This window comes from Bos javanicus, chromosome 9, assembly GCF_032452875.1.
Source record: "Bos javanicus breed banteng chromosome 9, ARS-OSU_banteng_1.0, whole genome shotgun sequence".
Lineage (NCBI taxonomy): Eukaryota > Metazoa > Chordata > Mammalia > Artiodactyla > Bovidae > Bos > Bos javanicus.
The window spans coordinates 41042020-41069803 of record NC_083876.1 but is presented as its reverse complement, the minus strand read 5'-3'; the positions used below and the strand labels follow the sequence as shown (position 1 = coordinate 41069803).

General features: G+C 38.1%; 1 protein-coding gene across 7 annotated transcripts in view; it reads left to right on the top strand.

Moving 5' to 3' along the window:
- CEP57L1 (centrosomal protein 57 like 1) overlaps positions 1-27784 on the top strand; it is an 86220-nt gene that overhangs the window by 38125 nt on the left and 20311 nt on the right. For 6 of the 7 annotated variants that reach the window (XR_009738479.1, XM_061427646.1, XM_061427645.1 and 3 more), the window contains 3 exons: positions 21525-21690; positions 23242-23421; positions 25971-26092. Coding sequence is in view for 6 of the 7 variants with exons in the window: in XM_061427646.1 (XP_061283630.1) it covers positions 21528-21690; positions 23242-23421; positions 25971-26092 (465 nt within the window). In the remaining variant the exon portion in view is untranslated. Of the gene's footprint in view, positions 1-21524; positions 21691-23241; positions 23422-25970; positions 26093-27784 lie in introns of those variants that run through there. The other variant, XM_061427648.1, reaches the window with a different exon arrangement.

Here is a 27784-nt window from a genome sequence, read left to right as displayed (position 1 = left end):
ATGATTTGGGAGAATGGCATTTAAACATGTATACTATCATATGTGAAACAAATCGCCAGTCCAGGCTCGATGCATGATACAGGATGCTTGGGGCTGGTGCACTGGGACGACCCAGAGGGATGGGATGGGGAGGGATGTGGGAGGGGGTTTCAGATGGGGAACACATGTACACCTGTGGCAGATTCATGTCAATGTATGGCAAAACCAATACAATATTGTAAAGTAATTAGCCTCCAATTAAAATAAATAAATTTATATTAAAAAAGAGAGAGAGAGAGAAATAGCCTCTGGCTCAGAGGATTGTTTTGAGGATGAAACAATTCCTGCACATACACACACACAAAAACACATTTCAACAGATAGATGTAGAAACAGTATTTTTATGACATGTTTGGAATAGTAGTGGCACTATATAAAACCATTATTCTCTTTTTTCTGTGGAAAGTTAATATTAAGTTGCAGATAGGGGTGTCGGAAACTTCACTTTCTGCAGTCTTAGAAAATCCCTGTATTCGTGTACATACGTATATGTATACATTTGCTCCTGGGAAAGGAAGTAGCTTTCCTTAGTGAAAGTACTGTGGTAGGGAGTGGCAAGAGAATCAGATTAGAATTCTTTTATCAGTTGCTCTAGATAGATTGCACTCTGAGAGAGATTTTGAGGACCTTCGTCTACTAAAAGCAGGGAGAAGGCAGCAGTTTGGCTATATAATTAGTATATTTGTAAGTCACACTTTTGAATTGGGGGACTTCTCACAGTGATCAATTAGTGCTTAACTTTCACTCTAAAGCCATTTAGTCCTCTAACAACCTATTTGGATGATATGCTTCTATTCAGTGAACTTGCAGTTTTATAAGATCCCAGAGCAGTCATGGCAAGTGATTTGTGCAATGTTTTATACTACCCTTGGTCTTCCCTGGTGGCTCAGACGGTAAAAGCATCTGCCTACAATGCCTACCATGTGGGAGACCTGGGTTCAATCCCTGGGTCAGGAATATCTCCTGGAGAAGGAAATGGCAACCCACTCCAGTATTCTTGCCTGGAAAAACCCACGGATGGTGGAACCTGGTAGGCTACAGTCAATGGGGTCGCAGAGAGTCAGACACGACTGAGCAACTTCACTTTATACTACCCTTGGAAAAGATGAAAAGTGCATTGTCTGAACCAGGAATACACTCCTTTTCTGGAAAATTATGAAAGCGCTAAAGAAATTTTTTTTCATGGTGGCTTTGTTGAGAAGTGATCAGCTTTTCTTAAAAGGGGCCAGGATATTCTGGATATAATGAAAATATTAAGTTAGTATGTTTGTGGCCTGTGAGTGAAAGAAAGAACCCCGAGTGTTGGACTGGGACAGTAAATCATCTTCCTTGGCAGGAGCAAAGTTTTCTCTTCCTCCTGTCATGTCTGGACAGTTACCAGGGCCTGGGGTGAATTTTGCAATCTAGTTCTCGAAGTTCCAGAGAATGTTGAAGCATTTACATGGACTCTGGGGTACAAGTTGTCTGATCTCACTTGTTGGTTGTTTTGTTTGTGTTTGGTTTATATTTTTTTATGGATGAGACTTTTTATATTTAAAGAGATGATTTAAAATGTTTACTGTGATGGGGAGGAAAAGGATTTTTATAATTTTTAATAATCTTTTTTGGTAGTTCTTTTACAAATAAATCAACACCTATATGAAATTATGTGTGAAGTATGCTCAAGAGCCAGAAAGTAGCCACTCCACTGACACTCCATCCCAAAGTGTCTGGGTATTCAGAATACTCCTTGGTTTACATGCCATTTACTGTATTTTTGTAATTCTAAAACATATTTTTTTCACATTTAAAACACTTCCAAAATAGGGGTACATCTTGTAGTCATTATTGTCCTAGATTGAAATCAGATTACTTCAGAAAGGACTTGCATTTGCCTCTAGCAGTCATTTGCACTGCTACCTGAGACCGTTTTAAATTAAATTCTCTGAGCATTACAGGTTTTTTTGTTTTATACCCCGCTGGTAGTGTGAATTCAGATCATAAACCTGTGTAAGAACTGTCTTTTGGATAAAATTCCCTCTAGCTGGTGCCCAGTACTTAAAAGGTAGAGACTTGCAAGTTTTCTTGTTGTCTCTTTTTGCATTGTGGTTTTAGTTTCCATGTATTCTACATTGTATTTGTTAGCTCTTCTGTTGTTCCGGCTTTACATGAGAGCTTTCCTATTTTTCTCTTCTTGTGGTATAAAAGAGACTAGTGCATCTTATAATACATGGTAGCTTAGATTTGATTTAAAAAATCCATCAGATGCTTGCTTCCTACTAAGTCGCTTCAGTCGTGTCCGACTCTGTGTGACCCCATAGACGCCAGCCCACCAGGCTCCCCCATCCTTGGGATCCTCCAGGCAAGAATACTGGAGTGGGTTGCCATTTCCTTCTCCAATGCAGGAAAGTGAAAAGTGAAAGTGAAGTCGCTCAGTCATGTCCGACTCTTGGTGACCCCATGGACTGCAGCCTACCAGGCTCCTCCGTCCATGGGATTTTCCAGGCAAGAGTACTGGAGTAGGGTGCCATCGCCTTCTCCGGATGCTTGCTTAGGCCCTTACTATACTTCTTCAGAACTTGTTTGCTTCCATTGTGGACATAGTTCTAATAAATTCAATGTCATTGTTACTCCGTTCTTTGCTCATTCCTATCAGTGATCTTCAAACTTTTGCATAAGAATCAATTAGAGAGTGAAAATTACATATTTCTGCATCTTATCCCAGAGATTATTTACATAGACCTAGGGGATGCCCAGGAATCCTCACTTTATAAAATATCCTCAAGGTGTTTATACCTAAGTGATTGAAGGACCATACTTGGAGAAAAACTGCACACTCTGTATCTAAATGAAAATTCATGGCTTGAGCTGCTGTCTATGTATACTGATGACTTTCAAATCCTATCTTTAGTCTAAGCCATTCTTCTTTGATGGCTCTATTAAAGGCAGAATACACTCTGATCTAGGGTACATGGGCTTAAGTCCCAGCTCAGCCACTTATAACTGTGTGACCTTTGGCAAAGTTACTTAACCTCTTAGTTGCCTCAAGTAAAATGAAATTAATATGAATACTTTAGAGGGTTGCTTTGGCAATTCTGTGGATCAACATATGTAAATTATCTTTGGCCGGTGGCTGGTATTAGCTCAGTGTAAGTGGTAACTGTTTTTATGTTGTTATTGCCCTACAAGGGCTTTGCTGGTGGCTCAGACAGTTAAGTGTCTGCCTGCAACGCGGGAGACCCAGGTTCAGTCCCTGGATCGGGAAGATACCCTGGAGAAGGAAATGGCAACCCACTCCAGTACTCTTGCCTAGAAAATTCCATGGACGGAGAAGCCTGGTAGGCTACAGTCCATGGGGTCTCAAAAGAGTCAGACACAACTGAGCCCCTTCACTTTCTTCCTATTGTCCTACAAAGAGGGCTTCCAAGGTGGCTCAGTGGTAAACAATCCATCTGCCAGTGCAGAAGGTACAAACACGGGTTCGATCCCTGGGTTGGGAAGATCCCCTGGAGTAGGAAATGGCAACCCACTCCAGTATTCTTGCCTGGAAAATTGCCAGAACAGAGGAGCCTGGTGGGCTACAGTTAATGGGGTCACAAAGAATTGGACATGACTGAGCAACTAAGCATGTGCACACACACACATATACATTGTCCGACAAACACTTCAAACATGTCTAAAGTTAACCTTTTATATTAACCTTGACACCCCTCAAAATCTGTTTTCTGCTTTGACTAGAGCTATATTTAATTTCTCCCTATTATTAATTTTCTTCATCCCAGTCATACATTCTATAAATTCAATATCCTAATTATCTCTAATTTGTCCCCTTCTTTTCATTCCCACTTCTGTTGCTTTGGTTCAGATCTTTATTTTCACACATAGCATTCTAGAATAGTCTCCTGTCTGGAAGTCTAACCTCTGGTTGTTTTTCTCTGTTCTGACTCTCAGAAATCTTTATCAAAGGCAATGTGATACTGCTACTCCTCTGCTGGGTGACTCTCATTGCCCATGGGATAAAATCCAAACACCTGTGCCTGGCTTACTAGGCTCCTCAGATCTGGTTTCTGCCCTCTCTTCTGCAATACTTAGGCACATTTGCAATCTTCCAACATTTCTTGTAGTAGCTCTCCCAAAACATCACATTCTCTCTAGATTTCATAACTTTGGATAAATAAGCAATAAAGCATGGTGGTTAAAAGTGTGAGCTTTAGAGTCAAGCCGCCCAAGTTCTGACTTTGCTACTTTAGTTGTGTTACCTTGCACAAAACAGTTTTTCTGTGCCACAGTTTACCCATCTTTAAAATGAAAATAATTGTCCTCATAGAGTTGTTAGGTGGATTTTAGTAAATTAACCCCTCCAGTAATAAAGGTGAGGTATCATTATTTTTGTTATTACCATGCTGTTTCTTTTGCTTGTACACTTGATCCTCCTCTCTATCCATTTTCTCACTTTCTTTTGCCTGTCAAATCCTACTTACTCATCCTTTGTTTTTCAGTTTAAGAACTAGATCCTCCAGGAAGCCATCTCTGAAACCCCCGAACTTTTTAGATGGCCATCCTCTGGGTTCTCATGGCACCCTTTTTAGTATAATTAAACTGTTAATGTTTTAAGGACTGCCAGGGACTATGCTTTTCATCTTTGAATGGCTAATAAATGAAATGTGATTGTTTTATTGTTTCTTATTTGTTATAGGTTGGGAAAGTAATTAGGGAAAGGATATTCTGCTTGCATCAAGTAGTTCATAAAATGACAGGAAGGGAAGAGAGAGCAAGAGGTGAAAAGACAGAAAGCAAAGTCTGTAACACTCTGGAACTTTCCAGCAAAAAGGCAGGCAAATCAACAGTTATCAGTGTGATTCTCTAAGTACCATCATGCATAATTAAAATGCTATTATGATATCCTTAAGTCATCCCAAAGGTTAAATTGTGTTGAGTATACTCTGCCTGAAAGGAAGAAAAATAGGTTAAACATTTTAGAAATATTTCTTTTAAAACTAGTTGAAATAAAATTTGGCAATTAAATAGATAAGCTTTAGTTATTTATCATTGTCCATCACCTCATTCCCCCTTGGGTTGTGTGACTAATCAGTACTCCCATAATTAATTCCAAATATTGAGTGTGCTCAATCTGTGGGAGAGAAATAAAGTAAAAGCCAAGGAAGGTTTATAGCAACTAACCTGAGTACTGTTAACTTTAAAATTTGTTATTTGTTGACTCAATTTCTAAATTCTTTATACACTTAATAACTTTGCCATCAATCATTCTAAAGGGTGTTGACCCAAAAAAATAGACTGCCAGATATTTCTCCAGAAAAAATGGGTTTATTTGGGATCAGCACAAAATTACAATTTGGAGTCTTCAGTTGTGGTAGGCCCTGTGCAAGTCTCAGAGCAAGGGAAAAACTCTTTTATAGAGGAGAAAGGGAAGTTGGGAGGGCTGTAGTAAACCAAGAGTCTGTGGCTTTTCATTGGCTGAATCCTTGCCAGGAAAGAAGAGTAATTTTTCTTCCTGTTGGACTCAGCCATGTCACAGAGCGTGAGAGCTCCCTCTTCTGATCTCTCTACTCTATTTAATTGAAGTTTCTGTTAATTAACTATTTAGAAGACAAATGATTAGAAACAAAGTTCAACAGGTAAATATAATAAACATAAGAATGTTGAAACCCTTTCAAAATCACTTTTTTAAATGAAAACTTTCTGAAGAAATATCAGTAATACTTTAAAATTCTAATAATTATTATTTACTTTCTTAAATAAAATGATATTAAATTAAACACTGTATGCAAAAGTATATACCAAGGTAAAGAGTTGGACACGACTGAGCAACTGAACTGAATGTGTGATTTTTTTAAAATGTAGGGCAGTATTTATAGAATTGTTCGGTTTAACTATGACAAATGTTAGTGTAAGAAGGTAGGGAAAAGTTGTTGACCTACCACACTAGTTTCAGGGAATTCATTTTACAAGTAGTTTTTGGATTAGGTCCTGAGAATACAGTGCCCTCTTGCAGAGCATAGAAGTTTAGATTGTAGGAACTCACAGAAGAAATAACATAATTGCCTTCCCTGAATTTATGTTGATTTAAGAGGCATAAGACCACCGGTCCCATCCCTTCATGGGAAATGGATGGGGAAATAGTGGAAACAGTGTCAGACTTTATTTTTTGGGGCTCCAAAATCACTGCAGATGGTGACTGCAGCCATGAAATTAAAAGACGCTTACTCCTTGGAAGGAAAGTTATGACCAACCTAGATAGCATATTCGTAAGTAGAGACATTACTTTGCCAACAAAGGTCCATTTAGTCAAGGCTGTGGTTTTTCCTGTGGTCATGTATGGATGTGAGAGTTGGACTGTGAAGAAGGCTGAGCGCCAAAGAATTGATGCTTTTGAACTGTGGTGTTGGAGAAGACTCTTGAGAGTCCCTTGGACTACAAGGAGATCAGCCCTGGGATTTCTTTGGAAGGAATGATGCTAAAGCTGAAACTCCAGTACTTTGGCCACCTCATGCGAAGAGTTGACTCATTGGAAAAGACTCTGATGCTGGGAGGGGTTGGGGGCAGGAGGAGAAGGGGACGACAGAGGATGAGATGGCTGGATGGCATCACTGACTTGATGGACGTGAGTCTGGGTGAACTCCAGGAGTTGGTGATGGACAGGGAGGCCTGGCATGCTGCGATTCATGGGGTCGCAAAGAGTCAGACACGAGTGAGCAACTGAACTGAACTGAAGACCTTTAAAAGTGAAAAGATATAAGTGCCTCTAAAAATATCAATATAAACCATTGATTCTGTATGTCTTCCGCTGTTTTCTACCTTTGCAGAAATCTAATTAAAAAGAAACTAGGAAATTTTGTTTCTTATTATAAAACTAATATCTATTTATTGTAGAGAATGTGTAAGAAAGTAGAAATCAGTTAGTTCAGTTCAGTCGCTCAGTTGTGTCTGACTCTGCAAACCCCATGGCCTGCAGCACACCAGGCTTCCCTGTCCACCACCAGCTCCTGGAGCTTACTTAAACTCATGTCCATCACGTTAGTGATGCCATCCAACCATCTCATCCTCTGTCAAAATAACAAAATAAAAATCTGTTGTCCCTCTAGTAACATTTAATATATTTGCAATTATTATTATTATATAATATAATGGATATTATTTGCTATTATTTAGTACATTTATGGAGAAGGGAATGGCACCCCACTCCAGTACTCTTGCCTGGAAAATCCCATGGACAGAGGAGCCTGGTAGGCTGCAGTCCCTGGGGTCGCTAAGAGTTGGACAGGACTGAGCGACTTCACTTTCACTTTTCACTTTCCTGCATTGGAGAAGGAAATGGCAACCCACTCCAGTATTCTTGCCTGGAGAATCCCAGGGACGGGGGAGCCTGGTGGGTCGCCGTCTATGGGGTTGCACAGAGTCGGACACGACTGAAGCAACTTAGCAGCAGTACATTTATAGTCTTTTATCTATGTTTATCTTTGTCTTTCATAAAAATCGAGCTATAATTATATAATTTTATATCCTTTACTCACTTTATATTAAATCAAGAACATTTCTCCAAACTGAATATTCAAGATAAAGTACAGGTAAAGGTGATGGAGAGTCTAATCACTTACATAATCTCAGACATTGTTTTAAACTTGCTGTATTCAAATTCGGTAAGGAAAAATCTAACTTTCTACTTATTAAATAAAATGTTTGTAAGTCTAGATGTTTTAAATCTACAAATTGTTACATTTGCTTGGAAATTAGGTAACACTTATATCATGGCAGTGAGAATTAATTGTGCACATAACAATTAGAGGCTGTATTATAAATTACAAAAGATTGGCATTGCTTTGCACTCTTTCAAAAACTGGGTATTGTACTAATGTAATCATATTTCTTCTATTTAGACTCATTTAGGATAATAGGCAATAGCAACCCACTCCAGTACTCTTGCCTGGAAAATCCCATGGACAGAGGAGCCTGGTAGGCTGCAGTCCATGGGATCGCTAAGAGTTGGACACGACTGAGTGACTTCACTTTCACTTTTCACTTTCATGCATTGGAGGAGGAAATGGCAACCCACTCCAGTATTCTTGCCTGGAGAATCCCAGGGACAGTGGGGCCTGGTGGGCTGCCATCTATGGGGTCACACAGAGTCGGACACGACTGAAGCGGCTTAGCAGCAGCAGCAGCAGCAGCAGCAGGATAATAGAGTTGAAGAATGCTCAATAAAATTTGAATAATTATGAAATAAGCAAACTGATTTTATTGGATATACTGCTATCGAACTTACCTGCTGTGTTTTGCCCTGCTCTCATTGTCTCTTACTCATCTTTCTTCAAAAGTGAGATTGCAGACTACTTGACAGCAGAAGCCATGCCCTGTTTGTTTTTTTCTACAAGGCATAGCATGTTACATGTAGACACTAAACAATTACCTGTTCTTACTTTGACTTTGTTACTACTTTCTCCAGCTTCTCCCCGCCCCCTCCATTTTTGCTCCCTCCTCTTTGATCTCCTTTGATTCTTCATTTGTCTTCTAAATGCTAGGTGGTCATCAGCATTTTGAGCTCAACTCATTTTTCTCCTAAATCTGTCATTCTTGACCTTTTAAATTTTTGCCTCAACATGTCTGAAGGGCACCACAGTGGACAGATAACATTAGCTCTCTAATGAATAAAGGCATTGAATCTTAGCCAACCCTTTTCATGCATACCCACATGCTAATCTTTATGCTCTCCTTGGGTAATCTAATGGATAACCAAATCTATATCTTTAGATCTAGCCTAGACTGCTCACCTAAACTCCAAACCTGTATTTCAATTCATTTGGTGGATAGCTCTTGTCTGTAAGCACCTCAAATTCAACTATATCTAAAACAGAGTTTGTTGTTTTCATCAGACTTGTATCTCATTTTATATTATTCCTTATTCCTGTTAATGCCACTACTATCTCTTTCCTTGCCCAAGTAAAATTTTAGAGAGTGTTTTTGATTTTTTCCTCTCCTCCATTTTGCATATCTAGTTGGTTCCTATGTCCTTTTGATTGTATCTTCCAAGAATCTTTCATGTTGATCTCACTTACTCCTGTCTTCATTCAGGCCTTATATTTTTCCTCATTTTACTTACTTCAGTAACCTCTTAATTTGTCTATCTGTAATTTCTTCCCACTCAGGGCTGTCTGAATAAACTTGTCAGAATACAAACCTGACCATGTTGTTCCACTTTATATCCCTTCTTACCTCCCCACTGCCTGATCCTATAAAATACAAACTCCTTTTGTGTTATACAGATCCTTTGTGGTTTGGCCCATATACTTATTAGCCATTTCTCTCTCTCTTTTTTTTAATTGGCAGATAATTGCCTTACAATATTGTGCTGGCTTCTGCCATACATCAACATGAATTAGCCATAGGTATACATATGTCCTTTTCCTATTTGGAACCAGTCTGTTGTTCCATGTCCAGTTCTAACTGTTGATTTCGGACCTGCATACAGATTTCTCAAGAGGCAGATCAGGTGGTTTGGTATTCCCATCTCTTTCAGAATTTTCCACAGTTTATTGTGATACACACAGTCAAAGGCTTTGGCATAGTCAATAAAGCAGAAATAGATGTTTTTCTGGAACTCTCTTGCTTTTTCAATGATCCAGCGGATGTTGGCAATTTGATCTCTGGTTCCTCTGCCTTTTCTAAAACCAGCTTGAACATCAGGAAGTTCATGATTCACATATTGCTGAAGCCTGGCTTGGAGAATTTTGAGCATTACTTTACTAGTGTGTGAGATGAGTGCAATTATGTGGTAGTTTGAGCATTGTTTGGCATTGCCTTTCTTTGGGATTGGAATGAAAACTGACCTTTTCCAGTCCTGTGGCCACTGCTGCGTTTTCCAAATTTGCTGGCATATTGAGTGCAGCACTTTCACAGCATCATCTTTCAGGATTTGAAATAGCTCCACTGGAATTCCATCACCTTCACTATCTTTGAAGGAGTATGTCAAGGCTGTATATTGTCACCCTGCTTATTTAACTTATATGCAGAGTACATCATGAGAAATGCTGGACTGGAAGAAGCACAAGCTGGAATCAAGATTGCTGGGAGAAATATCAATAACCTCAGATATGCAGATGACACCACCCTTATGGCAGAAAGTGAAGAGGAACTCAAAAGCCTCTTGATGAAAGTGAAAGTGGAGAGTGAAAAATTTGGCTTAAAGCTCAACATTCAGAAAATGAAGATCATGGCATCTGGTCCCATCATTTCATGGGAAATAGATGGGGAAACAGTGGAAACAGTGTCAGACTTTATTTTTCTGGGCTCCAAAATCACTGCAGATGGTGACTGCAGCCATGAAATTAAAAGACGCTTACTCCTTGGAAGGAAAGTTATGACCAACCTAGATAGTATATTCAAAGGCAGAGACATTACTTTGCTAACAAAGGTCCGTCTAGTCAAGGCTATGGTTTTTCCTGTGGTCATGTATGGATGTGAGAGTTGGACTGTGAAGAAGGCTGAGCGCCGAAGAATTGATGCTTTTGAACTGTGGTGCTGAAGAAGACTCTTGAGAGTCCCTTGGACTGCAAGGAGATCCAACCAGTCCATTCTGAAGGAGATCAGCCCTGGGATTTCTTTGGAAGGAATGATGCTAAAGCTGAAACTCCAGTACTTTGGCCACCTCATGTGAAGAGTTGACTCATTGGAAAAGACCCTGATGCTGGGAGGGATTGGGGGCAGGAGGAGAAGGGAACGACAGAGGATGAGATGGCTGGATAGCATCACTGACTTGATGGACGTGAGTCTGGGTGAACTCCGGGAGTTGGTGATGGACAGGGAGGCCTGGCGTGCTGCGATTCATGGGGTCGCAAAGAGTCGGACACAACTGAGCGACTGAATTGAACTGAACTGAATACATATGTCTTCGCTCTCCTGAATCCCCCTCCCATCTTCCTCTCCATCCCACCCCTCTAGGTTGTCACAGAGCACTGGGTTGAGCTCCCTGTGTCACACAGCAAATTCCTACTTGCTGTCTACTTTATATATGGTAATGTGTAGGTTTCCATGTTCTTCTCTCAGTTCATCCCACCCTCATATTCCCTTGCTGTGTCCACAAGTCTGTTCTCTATGTCTGTGTCTCCATTGCTGCCCTGCAAATAGGTTCATCTTTCTAGATTCCAAATGTATGCGTTGATATACAATGTTTGTGTTTCTCTTTCTGACTTACTTCACTCCGTACAACAGGCTCTAGCTTCATCCACCTCATTAGGACTGACTCAAAGGCATTCTTTTTTACAGCTGAGTAATAGTCCACTGTTACTATTAGTCCACTGTTACTAAGAGTCTCAAAGAGTCGGACACAACTGAGCAACTGAACTGAACTGAACTGAACTGAATAGTCCACTGTATGTATGTACCACAATTTCCATATCCATCTGTTGATGGACATCTAGGTTGCTTCCATGTCCTAGCTGTTGTAAAAAGTGCTGCAATGAACATTGGGGTACATGTGTCTGCTTCAATTATGGTTTCCTCAGGGTATATGCTTAGTAGTGGGATTGTTAGGTCATATGGTAGTTTTATAAGGAATCTCCATACTGTTCTTCATGGTGGCTGTATCAATTTACATTTCCACAACAGTGCGAGAGGGTTCCCTTTTCTCCATATCCTCTCCAACATTTACTGTTTGTAGATTTTTTAACGATAGCCATTTTGGTCGGTGTGAGGTGATACCTCATTGTCTTTTCGATTTGCATTTCTATAATGTTGAGCATCTTTTCATGTGTTTGTTGGCCATCTGTGTATTTTCTTTGGAGAAATGTCTGTTTAGGTCTTCTGCCCATTTTTTAAAATTTCTTTATTATTTATTGAAGGATAATTGCTTTACAGAATTTTGCTGTTTTCTGTCATACCTCAACATGAATCAGCCATAGGTATACTTATATCTCTTCCCTTTTGAACCTTCGTCCCACCCCTCTAGGTTGATACAGAGTCCCTGTTTGAGTTTCCTGAGCCATACAACAAATTTCCATTGGCCATCTATTTTACATATAGTAATGTAAGTTTCCATGTTACACTTTCCATACATCTCACTCCCTCCTCCCCTCTCCCCATGTCCATAAGTCTATTCTCTATGTCTCTTTCTCCATTGTTTCCCTGTAAATAAATTCTTTAGTACCATTTTTCTAGATTCCGTAAATATGTGTTAGAATATGGTATTCATCTTTTTTGTTCTGACTCACTTCACTCCGTATAATAGGTTCTAGGTTCATCCACCTCATTAGAGCTGACTCAAATGCGTTCCTTTTTATGGCGAGTAATATTCCATTGTATATATGTACCACAACTTCTTTATCCATTCATCCTTCGATGGACACCTAAATTGCTTCCTTGTTCTGGCTATTGTAAATAGTGCTGCAACGAACAATGGGATACATGTATCTCTTTCAATTTTGGTTTCCTCAGGGTATATGCCTACTAGTGCGATTGTAGCATCATATGGTAGTTTTATTTCTTAGTTTTTTAAGGAATCTCCATACTGTTCTTCATAGTGGCTGTATCAATTTACATTCCCACCAACAGTGCAAAGGGCTCCCTTTTCTCCATATCCTCTCCAGCATTTATTGTTTGTAGATTTTTTTAATCATAGCCATTTTGGTCGGTGTGAGGTGATACCTCATTGTTGTTTCGATTTGCGTTTCTCTAATACTGAGCATCTTTTCATGTGCTTGTTGTCCACCTGTTTATTTTCTTTGGAGAAATGTCTGTTTAGGTCTTCTGCCCATTTTTTGATTGGGTTGTTTGTTTTTCTTTTATTGCGCTGCGTGAGCTGTTTGTATATTTTGTTGTTTGTCACTTGTTTCATTGGCAATTATTTTCTCCCATTCTGAAGGTTATCTTTGTTTTATCTAGTTTATTGTTTCCTTTGCTGTGCAAAAGCTTTTAAGTTTAATTATGTCCCATTAGTTTACGTTTGTTTTTATTTCCATTACACTAGGAGGTGGTTCCAAGAAGATCTTGCTGGGATATGTATCAAAGAGTGTATCACCTATGTTTTCCTCTAAGAGCTTCTAGCCATCTCTTATTGCCAACGTTTATTTAGTGTGCTCCAACCAAATTCACTAGGATCTACCATGTCCCTCCTTGTTTATACTTCTATCTCCAATAATTACGTATTTGCAAATTTTATATTCCTGTTAAGCCTCTTATTGTCTGCTTGTTTTGATCTCTGTCTTTCATATCTTTCCTCAATGTCTGGTAAGCCTTGGTTAAACAACTTAACCTCCATTTAATAATGGAGCACTAAAAAACTGATTAGGAGACTTCCCTGGTGGTCTAGTGGCTAAGACTCTGTGCTGCCAATGCAAGGGGTGCAGGTTCAGTCCCTGGTGAGGGAACTAACATGCCATGTGCTGCATGGCATGACCAAAGATTAAAAAAAATTATAATTTTTTAAAAATTGAAAACTCCAAATTTATCCAATCCATTCATTTTATTGTCTTTAGTATCTTAGTTACCTTGGGCTAGTCATAGTTCCTTGATAAGGATTTTCCCATCTCCACTTGGATGTGTCAGTTCAGTTCAGTCACTCAGTGGTGTCCGACTCTTTGCGACCCCATGAATCGCACAGAGCCGGACATGACTGAAGTGACTTAGCGGCAGTAGCAGCAGAGTTCAGATCAGTTCAGTCGCTCACTCGTGTCCGACTCTTTGCGACCCCATGAATCGCAGCATGCCAGGCCTCCCTGTCCATCACCAACTCCCAGAGTTCACTCAAACTCATGTCCATCGAGTCTATGATGCCATCCAGCCATCTCATCCTCTGTCGTCCCCTTCTCCTCCTGCCCCCAATCCCTCCCAGCATCAGAGTCTTACTTGAGTTAGGAATTTGCCTTTTTTGCATTAGCTAAGTCTGTTATTACTTGTACATCTCTTTTCCATTTTCCAAAGTTGTGTTGTTGTCACCTTTTCTGATTTCTTTGTCCTTGTAGGTTTATAACTTTTTTAAAGTTTTAATATTATTTTAGTGGGTTTAGAGAGGAAGCAAAAGTCAGTGTATATGTTCACTCTGCCATATTTACCTAAACTACTCTTTCCAAACTGTTCATAATGCCAAATTATTTCTGGCTTTACTTATCTCTCTGTCTAGCAAAGAGAGTTAGATAATGTCTCTTCTGTGCTCCTGTGACACTCTATGTATGCTTTTGTTATGGAATTGATCCCACTGAATCATATCTTGTTTTTAATTTGTCTCCCCTACCACACATTGTTGTACAGCCTGTACATTGTTGTACAACTAATATTCCAGAACTTTTTCATCTGGGAAAACTGGAACTCTACAACTCTGCATTTACCTCTCCCCTCAGCTACCATTCTACTTCTGTTTTTATGAGTTTGACTACTCCTTGGAAGGAAAGTTATGACCAACCTAGATAGCCTATTGGAAAGCGGAGACATTACTTTGCCAACAAAGGTCCGTCTAGTCAAGGCTATGGTTTTTCCTGTGGTCATGTATGGATGCAAGAGTTGGACTGTGAAGAAAGCTGAGCACCGAAGAATTGATGCATTTGAACCGTGGTGTTGAAGAAGACTCTTGAGAGTCCCTTGGACTGCAAGGAGATCCAACCAGTCCATTCTGAAGGAGATCAGCCCTGGGATTTCTTTGGAAGGAATGATGCTAAAGCTGAAACTCCAGTACTTTGGCCACCTCATGTGAAGAGGTGACTCATTGGAAAAGACTCTGATGCTAGGAGGGATTGAGGGCAGGAGGAGAAGGGGACGACAGAGGATGAGATGGCTAGATGGCATCACTGACTCAATGGACATGAGTCTGAGTGAACTCCGGGAGTTGGTGATGGACAGGGAGGCCTGGCGTGCTGCGATTCATGGGACAGCAAAGAGTCGGACACGAGTGAGCGACTGAACTGATCTGAACTCTGCTGCTACTGCTGCTAAGTCACTTCAGTCATGTCCGACTCTGTTCGACCCCATAGATGGCAGCCCATCAGGCTCCCCTATCCCTGGGATTCTCCAGGCAAGAACACTGGAGTGGGTTGCCATTTCCTTCTCCAATGGATGAAAGTGAAAAGTGAAAGTGAAGTCGCTCAGTCGTGTCCGACTCTTAGCGACCCCATGGACTGCAGCCCACCAGGCTCCTCGGTCCATGGGATTTTCCAAGCAAGAGTACTGGAGTGGGGTGCCATTGCCTTCTCCAACTGAACTCTAGATACCTCATATAAGTGGAATCATACAGTATTTGTTTTTCTGTGACTGGTTTATTTCACTTAGCATAATGTCCTCAATGTTCATCCATGTTTTAGAATGTATTAGAATTTCCTCTCATTTTAAGGCCAAATAGTATTCCATTGTATGTCTATATGTTTTGTTTATCTGTTTATTCATTGATGGATGTTTGGATTATTTCTACCTTTTGACTGTAGAGAATAATGCTGTTATGAATATGGGTGTACAAATATCTATTTGAGACCCTGCTTTCAATTATTTTGGATATATATACTTAGAAGTGTCATCATTTTTATGACATTGACATTTTTTAAGAAAACAGTCCCCCCCTTTGTAAAAATAGAATGTCTTTCATTTGGGGCTTATGTGATGTGCTATTCAGGTAACACATTCCTGGACAGAATGCTGCATTGCAAATAACATATTCTGCTTTCCTTTTGTCTTTCAATTTTGTTCATAATTTCTATATGTTGTGGTATGAATTTTAATGTAGGCTTTACATCTTTATCTTTATTTTCTCCCTGCTTTTAAACATAAAATGTCTTACCCTCTTCTAAGTTTATTTTAACTATCCAGTTTTTTTTTTTAATAAAAGAAAATTAACTCTGTACTGTATCTGAAGTTTTATACTGATTGTTCAGTCAGGTAAATGTTTAACTGGATTTCCCCCCCTATTTTTTGTAACATCATTTATTGAACAAACAACAAATGAATCATTTGCTGAATCCTCTGGAAGTGTTTATGTGAAGTTCTTAGATTTACTAATTTCTATTGACCAGTTCATTTTTATATCACTATCTTAACACTTTAATTATTACATATTATAAATAATAGATTGTAATATCTATTAGAGAACCTATAAGGCAGATCTCTTAACCACAGATTTTTCTACTCAGTTGTAAGAGTACTTTTTAAAGTATAATAATATACATTAACAATAAAATAAAGTTAGGCTAACCTTTACTGTGTTTGTTCTTTAGATAAGTTAACCCATACTGCTGCTGCTGCTGCTAAGTCGATTCAGTCGTGTCCGACTCTGTGTGACCCCACAGACGGTAGCCCACCAGGCTCCCCCATCCCTGGGATTCTCCAGGCAAGAACACTGGAGTGGGTTGCCATTTCCTTCTCCAATGCATGAACGTGAAAAGTGAAAGTGAAGTCGCTCAGTCATGTCCGACTCAGCCCACCAGGCTCCTCCGTCCATGAGATTTTCCAGGCAAGAGTACTGGAGTGGGGTGCCATTGCCTTTTCCTATATGCATACACAAAGAAAACCAGATAAAAGAAACAGAACTATTGACCTTTCTCCAGTCTCTCTAAAGAAAAATCTAAACTGAAAGAATTACCAGCAAATTACCAAGTATTACCAGCGAAATACCAAACAGAGAGTCCTCTGTTTCAAGACCCTCTTGTAGTATCTCTGATTGCCTCCTAAATGCTGTCTCCCTAGTAGTCCTTTGGGATTATGCAATAATGATGGCACAGTCAGCCACCAGCAAATATAGACATTGGTTGTTTAAACAGACCATTTGGGAACATTTGCTTCCCTCAAGAGCAAGTGAAAATGCTTTGCAGTTAAGTTTTTTTGTCTAACACATTCTCCAGGTGGGGGATAGTTTCTTTATGCAGTGGTACCTCAGCTTCAGTCAGTACCAAAATCAGGTTGATTATGTTCTTTGCAGCCAAAGAGGGAAGAACTCTATACAGTCAGTAAAAGCAAGACCTGGAGCTGACTGGCTCAGATCATGAACTTCTTACTGCAAAATTCAGACTTAAATGGAAGAAAGTAGGGAAAACCACTAGGGCATTAAGGTATGACCTAAATCAAATCCTTTATGATTACAGTGGAGATAACAAATAGATTCAAGGGATTATATCTGGTAGACAGAGTGCCTGAGAAACTATGGACAGAGGTTCATAATATTATATAGGAGGTGGTAACCAAAACCATCCCCAAGAAAAAGAAATCCACAGAGGCAGAGTGATTGGAGGAGGAGGCTTTACAAATAGCTGAGGAAAAGAAGAGAAGCAAAAGGCAAGGGAGAAAGGGAAAGATATGCCCAACTGAATGCAGAGTTCCAGAGAATAGCAAGGAAAGATAAGAGACCTTCTTAAATGAACAATGCAAAGAAATAGAGGAAAACAATAGAATGGGAAAGACCAGAGATCTATTCAAGAAAACTGGAGATATCAAGGGAACATTTCATGCAAGGATGGGCACAATAAAGGACAGAAATGGTAAGGACCTAAATGAAGCAAAAGAGATTAAGAAGATATAGCAAGAATACACAGAACAATTGTACAAAAAATGTCTTAATTACCTGGATAACCATAATGGCGAGGTCACTCATCTAGAGCCAGAAATCCTGGAGTGTGAAGTCAATTGGGCCTTAGGAAGCGTTACTACAAACAAAGCAAGCGCAGGTGATGGTATTTCAGCTGAACTATTTCCAATCCTAAAAGAGGATGCTATTAAAGTGCTGCACTCAATATGCCAGAAAATTTGGAAAACAGCAGTGGCCACAGGATTGGAAAGGGTCAATTTTCATTCCAATCCCAAAGAAGAGCAATGCCAAAGAATGTTCTAACTTCCATACAATTGCACTCTTTTCATATGCTAGCAAGATTATGCTCAAAATCCTTCAAGCTAGGCTTCAGCAGTACGTGAACTGAGAACTTCCAGATGTTCAAGCTGGATTAAGAAAAGGCAGAGAAACCAGAGATCAAATTGCCAACATTTTGTTGAATCATGGAGAAAGCAAGGGAGTTCCAGAAAAACCATCTACTTCTGCTTCATTGACTATGCTTAAACTTTTAACTGTGTGGATCACAGCAAACTGTGGAAAATTCTTAAAGAAAAGGAAGTACCAGACCATCTTACCTGCCTCCTGAGAAATCTGTATATAGGTCAAAACACAACAGTTAAAACTGGACATAGAGCAACTGACTGATTCCAGATTGGGAAAGGAGTATGACAAGGCTGCACATTGTCACCCTGCTTATTTAACTTCTATGCGGACTACATCAGTGAAATGCCAGGCTGGATGAATCACAAGCTGGAATAAAGATTGCCAGAAGCAAAAGAGACACTGATGTATAGAACAGTCTAATGGACTCTGTTGGAGAGGGAGAGGGTGGGAAGATTTGGGAGAATGGCATTGAAACATGTAAAATATCATGTATGAAACGAGTTGCCAGTCCAGGTTCGATGCACGATACTGGATGCTTGGGGCTGGTGCACTGGGACGACCCAGAGGGATGGTATGGGGAGGGAGGAGGGAGGAGGGTTCAGGATGGGGAACACATGTATACCTGTGGCGAATCTATTTCGATATTTGGCAAAACTAATACAATATTGTAAAGTTTAAAAATAAAATAAAAATAAATAAAAAAAGATTGCCAGAAGAAATACCAACAACCTCAGATATGCAGATGATACCACTCTAATGGCAGAAAGCGAAGAGGAACTAAAGAGCCTTTTGATGTAAAGAGGAGAGTGAAAAAGCTGGCTTGAAACTCAACATTCAAACAACCTTAAGATCATGGCATCCAATCCCATCACTTCACGGCAAATAGAAGGGGGGAAAAGTGGAAGCAGTGACAGGTTTTATTGGGCTCCAAAATCACCACAGACAGTGGTTGCAGCCGTTAAAATTAAGACTCTTGCTCCTTGGAAGGAGAACTATGACAAACCTAGATAGCATATTAAAAAGCAGAGGCATCACTTTGCTGACAAAAGTCTGTATGTTCTAAACTGCGGTTTTTCCAGAGTCATGTATGGATCTGAGAGTTGGACCATAAAGAAGGCTGAGCACTGAAGAATTGATTATTTCAAATTGTGGTGCTGGGAAAGATTCTTGAGAGTCCCTCAGACAGCAAGGAGATCAAACCTGTCCGTCCCAAAGAAATCAACCCTGAGTATTCATCGGAAGGACTGATGCTGAAGCTGAAGCTTCAATACTTTGGACCACTGATGTGAACTGACTCATTGCAAAAGACCCTGATACTAGGAAAGATTGAATGCAAAAGGAGAAGAAGGTGGCAGAGGATGAGATGGTTAGATAGCATCACTGACTCAATGGACATGAATTTGAGCAAACTCAGGGAGATATTGGAAGACAGAGGAGCCTGGCATGCCATAGTCCAGAAGTCTGCAAAAAGTCAAACATGACTTAGCAACTGAACAACAGTTTTTAAGCACTCACTTACAATATAGGACTAGGTTATAAGGCTTAAGCTGGAACCCCAAGTTTGTGAGAACTCATGGCACTTTTCTCTCATTTATTGTTTCCTTTTTCTTTTCATCATAACCTCTAGTGGGTTTTTATTCTGCTTATGCCTACTTTCAGATGTGTTTACACACTTAATTTAAATAAACTTTGGTCTAATTTTTAATTTATTGGTATCTTCTGAGTAATCATTTCATATACATTAAAACTTTTTAATTTGAAATTGTTTTTTAATTCATGCAAAAATTCGTCTAGTAAAATAATACCATATTTGAGACAGAGGAAGCAGACACTCTTCCCAAGGACTTCAGTGTATAGTGACTAACCCAACATTTTATTTTTTTCATTATTGGAGAGACTCAACAGGAGCTGAAAACTAAATCAAGTATCTTGAGTAACTCCAAGGTTCTTTGGATAGCTTTAAACACATCCCTCTCTCTGAAGATGTACAATCATGTTCAGAACATCTGCCCTTTGGGGCTCTACCTAACTTTGCTCTCTTATTTTTTGAGGGAACAACAGTTTAGATAGATGCAGTCTCCCATGGGGAGCAGACAGTGTCTGAGGAGCAAGAACCCAGAGAGACAGAGATACGTTTAGTAAATGGTAGCCAGTGCTGATAACAATAGAAAAATGATTGCCTTTCAAGATTTAAGAGCATCAAGTATTCTGGCAAATCTTCCTAGGCTATATAACCTCTAATCTAGACTGATGAAGAATGTCCTTGATGACAACACATCATGGCAGTGGCTAAGCAGAAAACCCTGTTGAGTGAAGTATGTTTCCTGCCATCACAGGAAACACAGTCATGGAAGTGTCTTCCCTTTCCTTGTGAATTGGGAAGGTAGTGAAGTCAATGAAAATTTGCAATTCTCAAAAATTAAAGTAGGTTAATTTATATAAAGAAATTATAAATTTACATTTTATTTATTTATTTATTTTAGTGTTTTCTAAATTTTATTTTATTTTTAAACTTTACAATATTGTATTAGTTTTGCCAAATATCGAAATGAATCCGCCTTAAAGCAACGTTATTTTTAAAAATTGTGCTGGTGACGATACTGGATGCTTGGGGCTAGTGCACTGGGACGACCCAGGGGGATGGTATGGGGAGGGAGGAGGGAGGAGGGTTCAGGATGGGGAACACATGTATACCTATGGCAGATTCATTTTGATATTTGGCAAAACTAATACAATTATGTAAAGTTTAAAAAATAAAAAAAAAAATTAAAAAAATAAAAATAAAACAATAGTAAAGAAACAGCAAAAAAAAATTGTGCTGGTGAATTGTTTTGTATATAAACAATTTTCTGTTTCAGTGTGGTTATTAACATTGACTATAATCTATTAAGTATAATACATTTCTAAAATATTCAAATTACAGAAAGAAAAATAAAATGACTTAGGAAACTTTAAAAATTACCTGCTAAGATATTTAAAATGGCTCTCCAGCCAACATACAAAAAAAACTCAAAATGGCAAGATAAAGCTCTTTTAGATTTTTAGATTTGGAATCCTTCAAAACTAGCTGACTAGAATGCTAGTGCATTAAATAGGGTTGTAGAATTCAAGGCTTAGATTCAGAAATTGATATATCCAAAATTACGCTTAAAAATGCCTTAGGAAGTCATATTGGAGTCTAGAGAATCATATTATATGAGTGGCTTCTGTTTGAAAGTTATGTCTTTTAGAATATGTACTTTATGTTTGAATGCTAGAGTCAAACTTTGTAGAGGAGTGCTCAGATGATGATCTTACAATCAAGTGAGAAACCAGCAAATTCACACCACTCATGTAATGCTCACTTCAGAGCATATACTCTTTGAGAATCAGGCAGAATTGTCTATACTGTTTATAGAGTAAATCGTCATTTTTTTCTTTTACTAGTGAACTTATTATGGTTGAACTTGTGATAATAAACTTTATAAAAACACAATTCCACAGTATATGACTATATATTTATGTTAAAACTTCCACCTGAATTTTTTCTGATATCTTTGTTATTCACATAGGAAAAAAATGATGCTATACTATATCTTTCCTTTATTCTCTACAGATAATGGATTCTGAATTAATGCATAGTATAGTCGGAAGCTATCTTAAACCTCCAGAAAGAGTGTGTGTTCCATCCATCACTCAGAGTGATGAATCATCTCAGACTCACTACTCTGTGAACTTAGAACTTACATCTTCTAAAATGCTTCGTAGTCCAAATAGCCAAGGTAATGCTAATAAAAAATCATATTTAAAATTAGGGAAATTAGGAAGCATGTTATATAAAACTTTTAATTTTTATGTAGAAAATAAGATTGTGTGTTTAACTAATCTTAGTAAAATGCTAATTTTGACTCTGTTGCTTAAAGTTTCTGTAAATTTAAGTTACTTAACATTTTTTATTTTGGCTTCTTTGCTATAAGATGAAGATTAATATAAACAGCTAGGCACATATTGCAGATTTATCTTTAAAATGTCATTAAAAATAGGAAAATATTCTGAAGAATAAAAGGTCAGATTTGGAGAATCCTTCTAATGAATAAGATGGTTAGAATATTAAAGAATTAAGTTGATTTTAATCTTATTCAAGGATTAAATTCAGAAATTGCATCCAAAATTACCCTTGAAAATTCTTCATGAATCCAGTTCATTGGAGTAACTATAAGATACAAGTATTATAACTTTTAAAATATAAGTTTAGGAGAATCTTAAAATTGAATTAGAAAAACATTTATGATTCCAGGCATATCTGTACCATATACATTACTTTCTAAGATGCTGATAGTCGTGTTTTTTAATCTTTTATAATAATGGTTGCCATTATAAATAGACTATAGCTTTGTGGACAAAGCAACTACAAGAAATATTGATCCAAATCAAACAATAATCTCTAACAAACATCTTTCTAATTGGATATGAACTATATGAAAGTTAATCTTGAACATTTATTTATATTCCATTCATCTCTAGTTTTACAATTTGAAGTTGTAACTGAAAAGAACATATAAGATAATATTTGAAAATTTTATAACTCGAGCTTATCTGAATTATGAAGATATTAATGTATCTGAATAATAATTATAGTAGTACATGTGTATCACAATCTTTCAAGCCTGACATCAGTTAAACCACTAGATTGTAATTTTTTCTTGATGGAAGAAGCAATGTTCTACCTCATATGTCCTAATAATTAACATAATATCTTGGACAAAGAAACAATAAATGTGATTTGACTGAAACTGAATACATCAAGAACTGAGAAAATTTTTAACTTTAAACCTAAATTTCCTTGTTAATTAGTGAACAGCATATTTTAATTTTCCTTATCCATGCTCAGACTTGTATGCCTCAAATTTCCCCTCCTTTCTCCCATGCTCCCTCTCTTCCTGCCTTCTTCACCTGCTTCTTCCCTTCCTCCCACACTCCTGTCTCTCTCACTCTCTCCCTCTCTCTATATACACACACATATATACATATATATCTTTTTTGCATATGTTTTGAACATATTTGCTTTCTTAAATTAAAATGTGGTTATTAGCTTTCTTACATCTCAAACTTAGAAAATTACTAAATATAATCATAAATATATTATTTTTATAAGACGTGTTAGAATTTGTCCCTCTTTAGAATTTTAGTCATTTTTCTTTTTTATAAGGAATATAAATTGCTTTTTCTTTTTTACTTAAGTAACAAAAATATACTGCTCACTTTTATATGCTGCTATGATTATAAGTGCTCAAAAATTCTCACTTAAAATATCAAGACAATTTTTTCAACAGCTCTTATTTTAGCATTAAAAACTCTTCAGGAAAAGATTCATCGTTTAGAGTTAGAGAGAACACAAGCTGAAGATAACCTGAACATTCTTTCCAGAGAAGCGGCACAATATAAAAAGGCCTTGGAGAATGAAACAAGTGAGAGAAATCTGGCACACGAGGAACTGATAAAGCAGAAAAAAGGTAAGAAAATTCAATAATTCTCAGAAGGAAGAGGTTACCAAAGTTTACAACTTGAAAATAAAAAGCCCAGTCTAAGGTTTACTCAATATCTTTGTTCTTATATGTGTTCAAACCTTGTGGGCTTGTTCTCAGATATTTTGATATTTGTGCTACTACTACTACTACTACTACTACTAAGTCATCTCAGTCGTGTCCGACTCCATGCGACCCCAGAGACAGCAGCCCACCAGGCTCCCCCGTCCCTGGAATTCTCCAGGCAAGAACACTGGAGTGGGTTGCCATTTCCTTCTCCAATGCATGAACGTAAAAAGTGAAAGTGAAGTCGCTCAGTCGTGTCCGACCCTTAGCGACCCCATGGACTGCAGCCTACCAGGCTCCTCTGTCCATGGGATTTTCCAGGCAAGAGTACTGGAGTAGGGTGCCATTGCACTAAATGGATATAATTTTAAACTTGCCTGTATATTATCTGTTATCCCAGTTCATAAATTATTGAGATTAAAAGAAAAATTAAGTTTTTACACAAGTTGTATTTAGGAATTATAGTATTTTCAGAATACCAACAAAATTCATGTATTATTCAGTTCAGTTCGGTTGCTCAGTCGTGCCCGACTCTTTGTGACCCCATGAACCGAAGCACACCAGGCCTCCCTCTCCATCACCAGCTCCCGAAGTCTACCCAAACCCATGTCCATTGAGTTGGTGATACCATCCAACCATCTCATCCTCTGTTGTCCCCTTCTCCTCCTGCCCTCAATCTTTCCCAGCATCAGGGTCTTTTCCAATGGGTCAGCTTTTTGCATCAGGTGTCCAAAGTATTGGAGTTTCAGCTTCAACATCAGTCTTTCCAGTGAACACCCAGGACTGATCTCCTTTAGGATGGACTGGTTGGATCTCCTTGCAGTCCAAGGGACTCTCCAGAGTCTTCTCCAACACCACAGTTCAAAAGTATCAATTCTTCTGCGCTCAGCTTTCTTTATAGTCCAACTCTCACATCCATACATGACCACTGGAAAAACCAGCCTTGACTAGATGAACCTTTGTTGGCAAAGTAATGTCTCTGCTTTTTAATATGCTGTATAGGTTTGACATAACTTTCCTTCCAAGGAGTAAGCATCTTTTAATTTCATGGCTGCAAACACCATCTGCAGTGATTTTGGAGTCCAGAAAAATAAAGTCAGCCACTGTTTCCACTGTTTCCCCATCTGTTTCCCATGAAGTGATAGGACCAGATGCCATGATCTTCGTTTTCTGAATGTTGATCTTTAAGCCAACTTTTTCACTCTCCTCTTTCACTTTCATCAAGAGGCTCTTTAGTTCTTCTTCACTTTCTGCCATAAGGGTGGTGTCATCTGCACATCTGAGGTTATTGATATTTCTCCCAGCAGTCTTGCTTCCAGCTTGTGCTTCATCCAGTCCAGCATTTTTCATGATGTACTCTGCATATAAGTTAAATAAACAGGGTGATCATATACAGCCTCGACATACTCCTTTCCCAATTTGGAACCAGTCTGTTGTTCCATGTCCAGTTCTAACTGTTGCTTCTTGACCTGCATACAGATTTCTGAGGAGGCAGGTCAGATGGTCTACTGTTCCCATCTCTTAAGAATTTTCCACAATTTATTGTGATCCACACAGTCAAAGCTTTGGCATAGTCAATAAAGCAGAAGTAGATGTTTTTCTGGAACTCTCTTGATTTTTTGATGATCCAATAGATGTTGGCAATTTGACCTCTGGGTCCTCTGCCTTTTCTAAACTCAGCTTAAACAACTGGAAGTTCATGGTTCACGTACTGTTGAAGCCTCACTTAGAGAATTTTGTGCATTATTTTGCTAGTGTGTGAGATGAGTGCAGTTGTGCGGTAGTTTGAGCATTCTTTGGCATTGCCTTTCTTTGGGATTGGAATGAAAACTGACCTTTTCCAGTCCGATGCCCCCTGCTGAGTTTTCCAAACTTGCTGGCATATTGAGTACAGCACTTTCACAGCATCTTTTAGGATTTGAAATAGCTCAATTCGAATTCCATCACCTCCACTAGCTTTGTTCGTGGTGATGCTTCCTAAGGCCCACTTGACCTTGCATTCCAGGATGTCTGGCTCTAGGTATGTGATCACACCATAATGATTATCTGGGTCATGAAGATCTTTGTTGTATAGTTCTTCTGTGTATTGTTGCCACCTCTTCTTAATATCTTCTGCTTCTCTTAGGTCCTTATCATTCTGTCCTTTATTGTGCCTATCTTTATATGAAATGTTCCCTTAGGTCCTCTATTTTCCAGATGATATTATTTCCCAGGAATAGCCAGGTTTTTGTGATCCCACAAGTCACTGACATCCTTCCCTTTCAGAAGTATACTCTCTGGGTCTTTATGAGTCAGCGTTAAATTAGTTATATATAATTAATGAGATATTCACAAATTTTATGTTAATTTCCGGAGAGTCATTATTTAGAAGTAAAGAAGTTTTGAACTTCTGACTTTTGATTGAATTCATATAATACATGTCTTGTGATAACTCTCTGATATGATTCATTATTACTTTTTCTTTTTCATAGATATAAGTATGCAGTTAAGCTCAGCCCAGTCTCGCTGCATCCTCCTAGAGAAGCAACTAGAATATACAAAGAGAATGGTTCTCAATGTAGAACGAGAGAAGAATATGATTCTAGAACAACAGGTGACTATGTTTTCTATAGTAATATAATATGTTTTTGAAGAATATTTAATGTCATGGGAAAATTGTCATATTGTAATTTAAATAGGATATAAAGCTGTATGTAGGAAATTTCTGGTTACAGTGATGCACACTAAGTCATTTGAACCAACTTTTCTATAGAGGAAACACAAACACTGGACAGAATATTAAAAAAGAAAAGAAGTATGTGTGCATAGTTAAATTCAAAGAAGTTGACCTCCAGAGTGGTTGGCTTTGGGTCCCTTCCCTTTTAGGACATTTTTGATTCCAGAAGAGTCAGTTGAAAGGCTAAATAGTGCTTTTGAAAGCCTCATTATGGGGCTAAAGAAGTTAAAGTTAAGAGTTCAAGATCTGCCAAGGGTAGGAACCCTGGTAAATATTCTGTGCTCTGAATGCTTTGTAATGATGAACAAAAAGGAAAACAAGATAGATTACAGCTCAGCTCTAGATTATCAGAGTAATCTAGAAAATCTTAGTCCCTGAAATTGGATTAAAGTGATCCTTAATGGCTAATGTTCCCAGGGTCCTCAAATTATTTCTATAAACCTTTCTTCTACACAGTGAGAAACTTTGCAATGAAAGATGACCAGGCAGAAGGAGATAACACTATCAAAAGAAATAGCATACTTAACAGACTATATATAAACACTCTCACAAGTTAGCTCCAGCTAGATCCTGGCTCTAGAAGATACAGACTTTAAAATAATTACACTTGATATAATCAAGGAGATAGAAAATAGAATCAAAATTTTCAACAGAACATTAGAAACCATAAAATGGCACAGCAGATTTGAAAAGGAACCAAATAAAAATTGCAATATTGTAAAAAAATACAATAAATGGAATTGAGAACTTAATGGTGCATCTAACAGCAGATCAGAAGAGATAATTAGTGAATTAGCAGATGAAACCATCCAGATCAATGAAGAGACAAAACAATGGTAAGCTTAGAAAAGAGAACAAGAGACATAAGTTAGAGTGAGGTCAAATTTATGTGTGATTGGAATTCCAAAAGGAAAAGAGAGAGAATAGGACAGAAACAATGTTTGAAGATATAATGGCTGGGAAGTTAAAAAATTGACTAAAAAAATAATCACACCACAGATTTAAGAAACCCTATAAAACCAAAGCAGCAAAAATAAAAAGAAATAAAATAAATAATAAGACAAGAATAAAATCCTAAAAGCTGCTGGGGAAAATAAAAGGTTATGTTCAAAAGGACAACAATTAAATTGACAGCTGACTTCTCAATAGAAAATACTGAATCTGGAAGAAAACAACTGATTATAATTAAGATATTAAAAGAAAATAACTGTCAGTCTAGAGTCCAATGCCTGGTGAAAATACCCTCCAGAAATAAAGGTGAAGTGAAGACATTTTAAGACTGACCAAATCTGAGGTAATTTGTTACTAGGAAGTACATTCTAAAGGAAACACTGAAGGTATCATTCAGACAGAAGGAAGAGTATCTTAGATAGAAGGTCAGAGATGCAGGAAGGAATGAAGAACAATTAAGATGGTAAATATATAGGTAAATAAATATATAACAGCAATAATTATGTTTTATTTTATATATTTAAATATATATAAAGGATTAAAATTAATGAGAATAGTAACTTATAAATTAGAACTGATAAATACAGTTTAAGTGTTCTAAGATCTTTGCTTTATGTT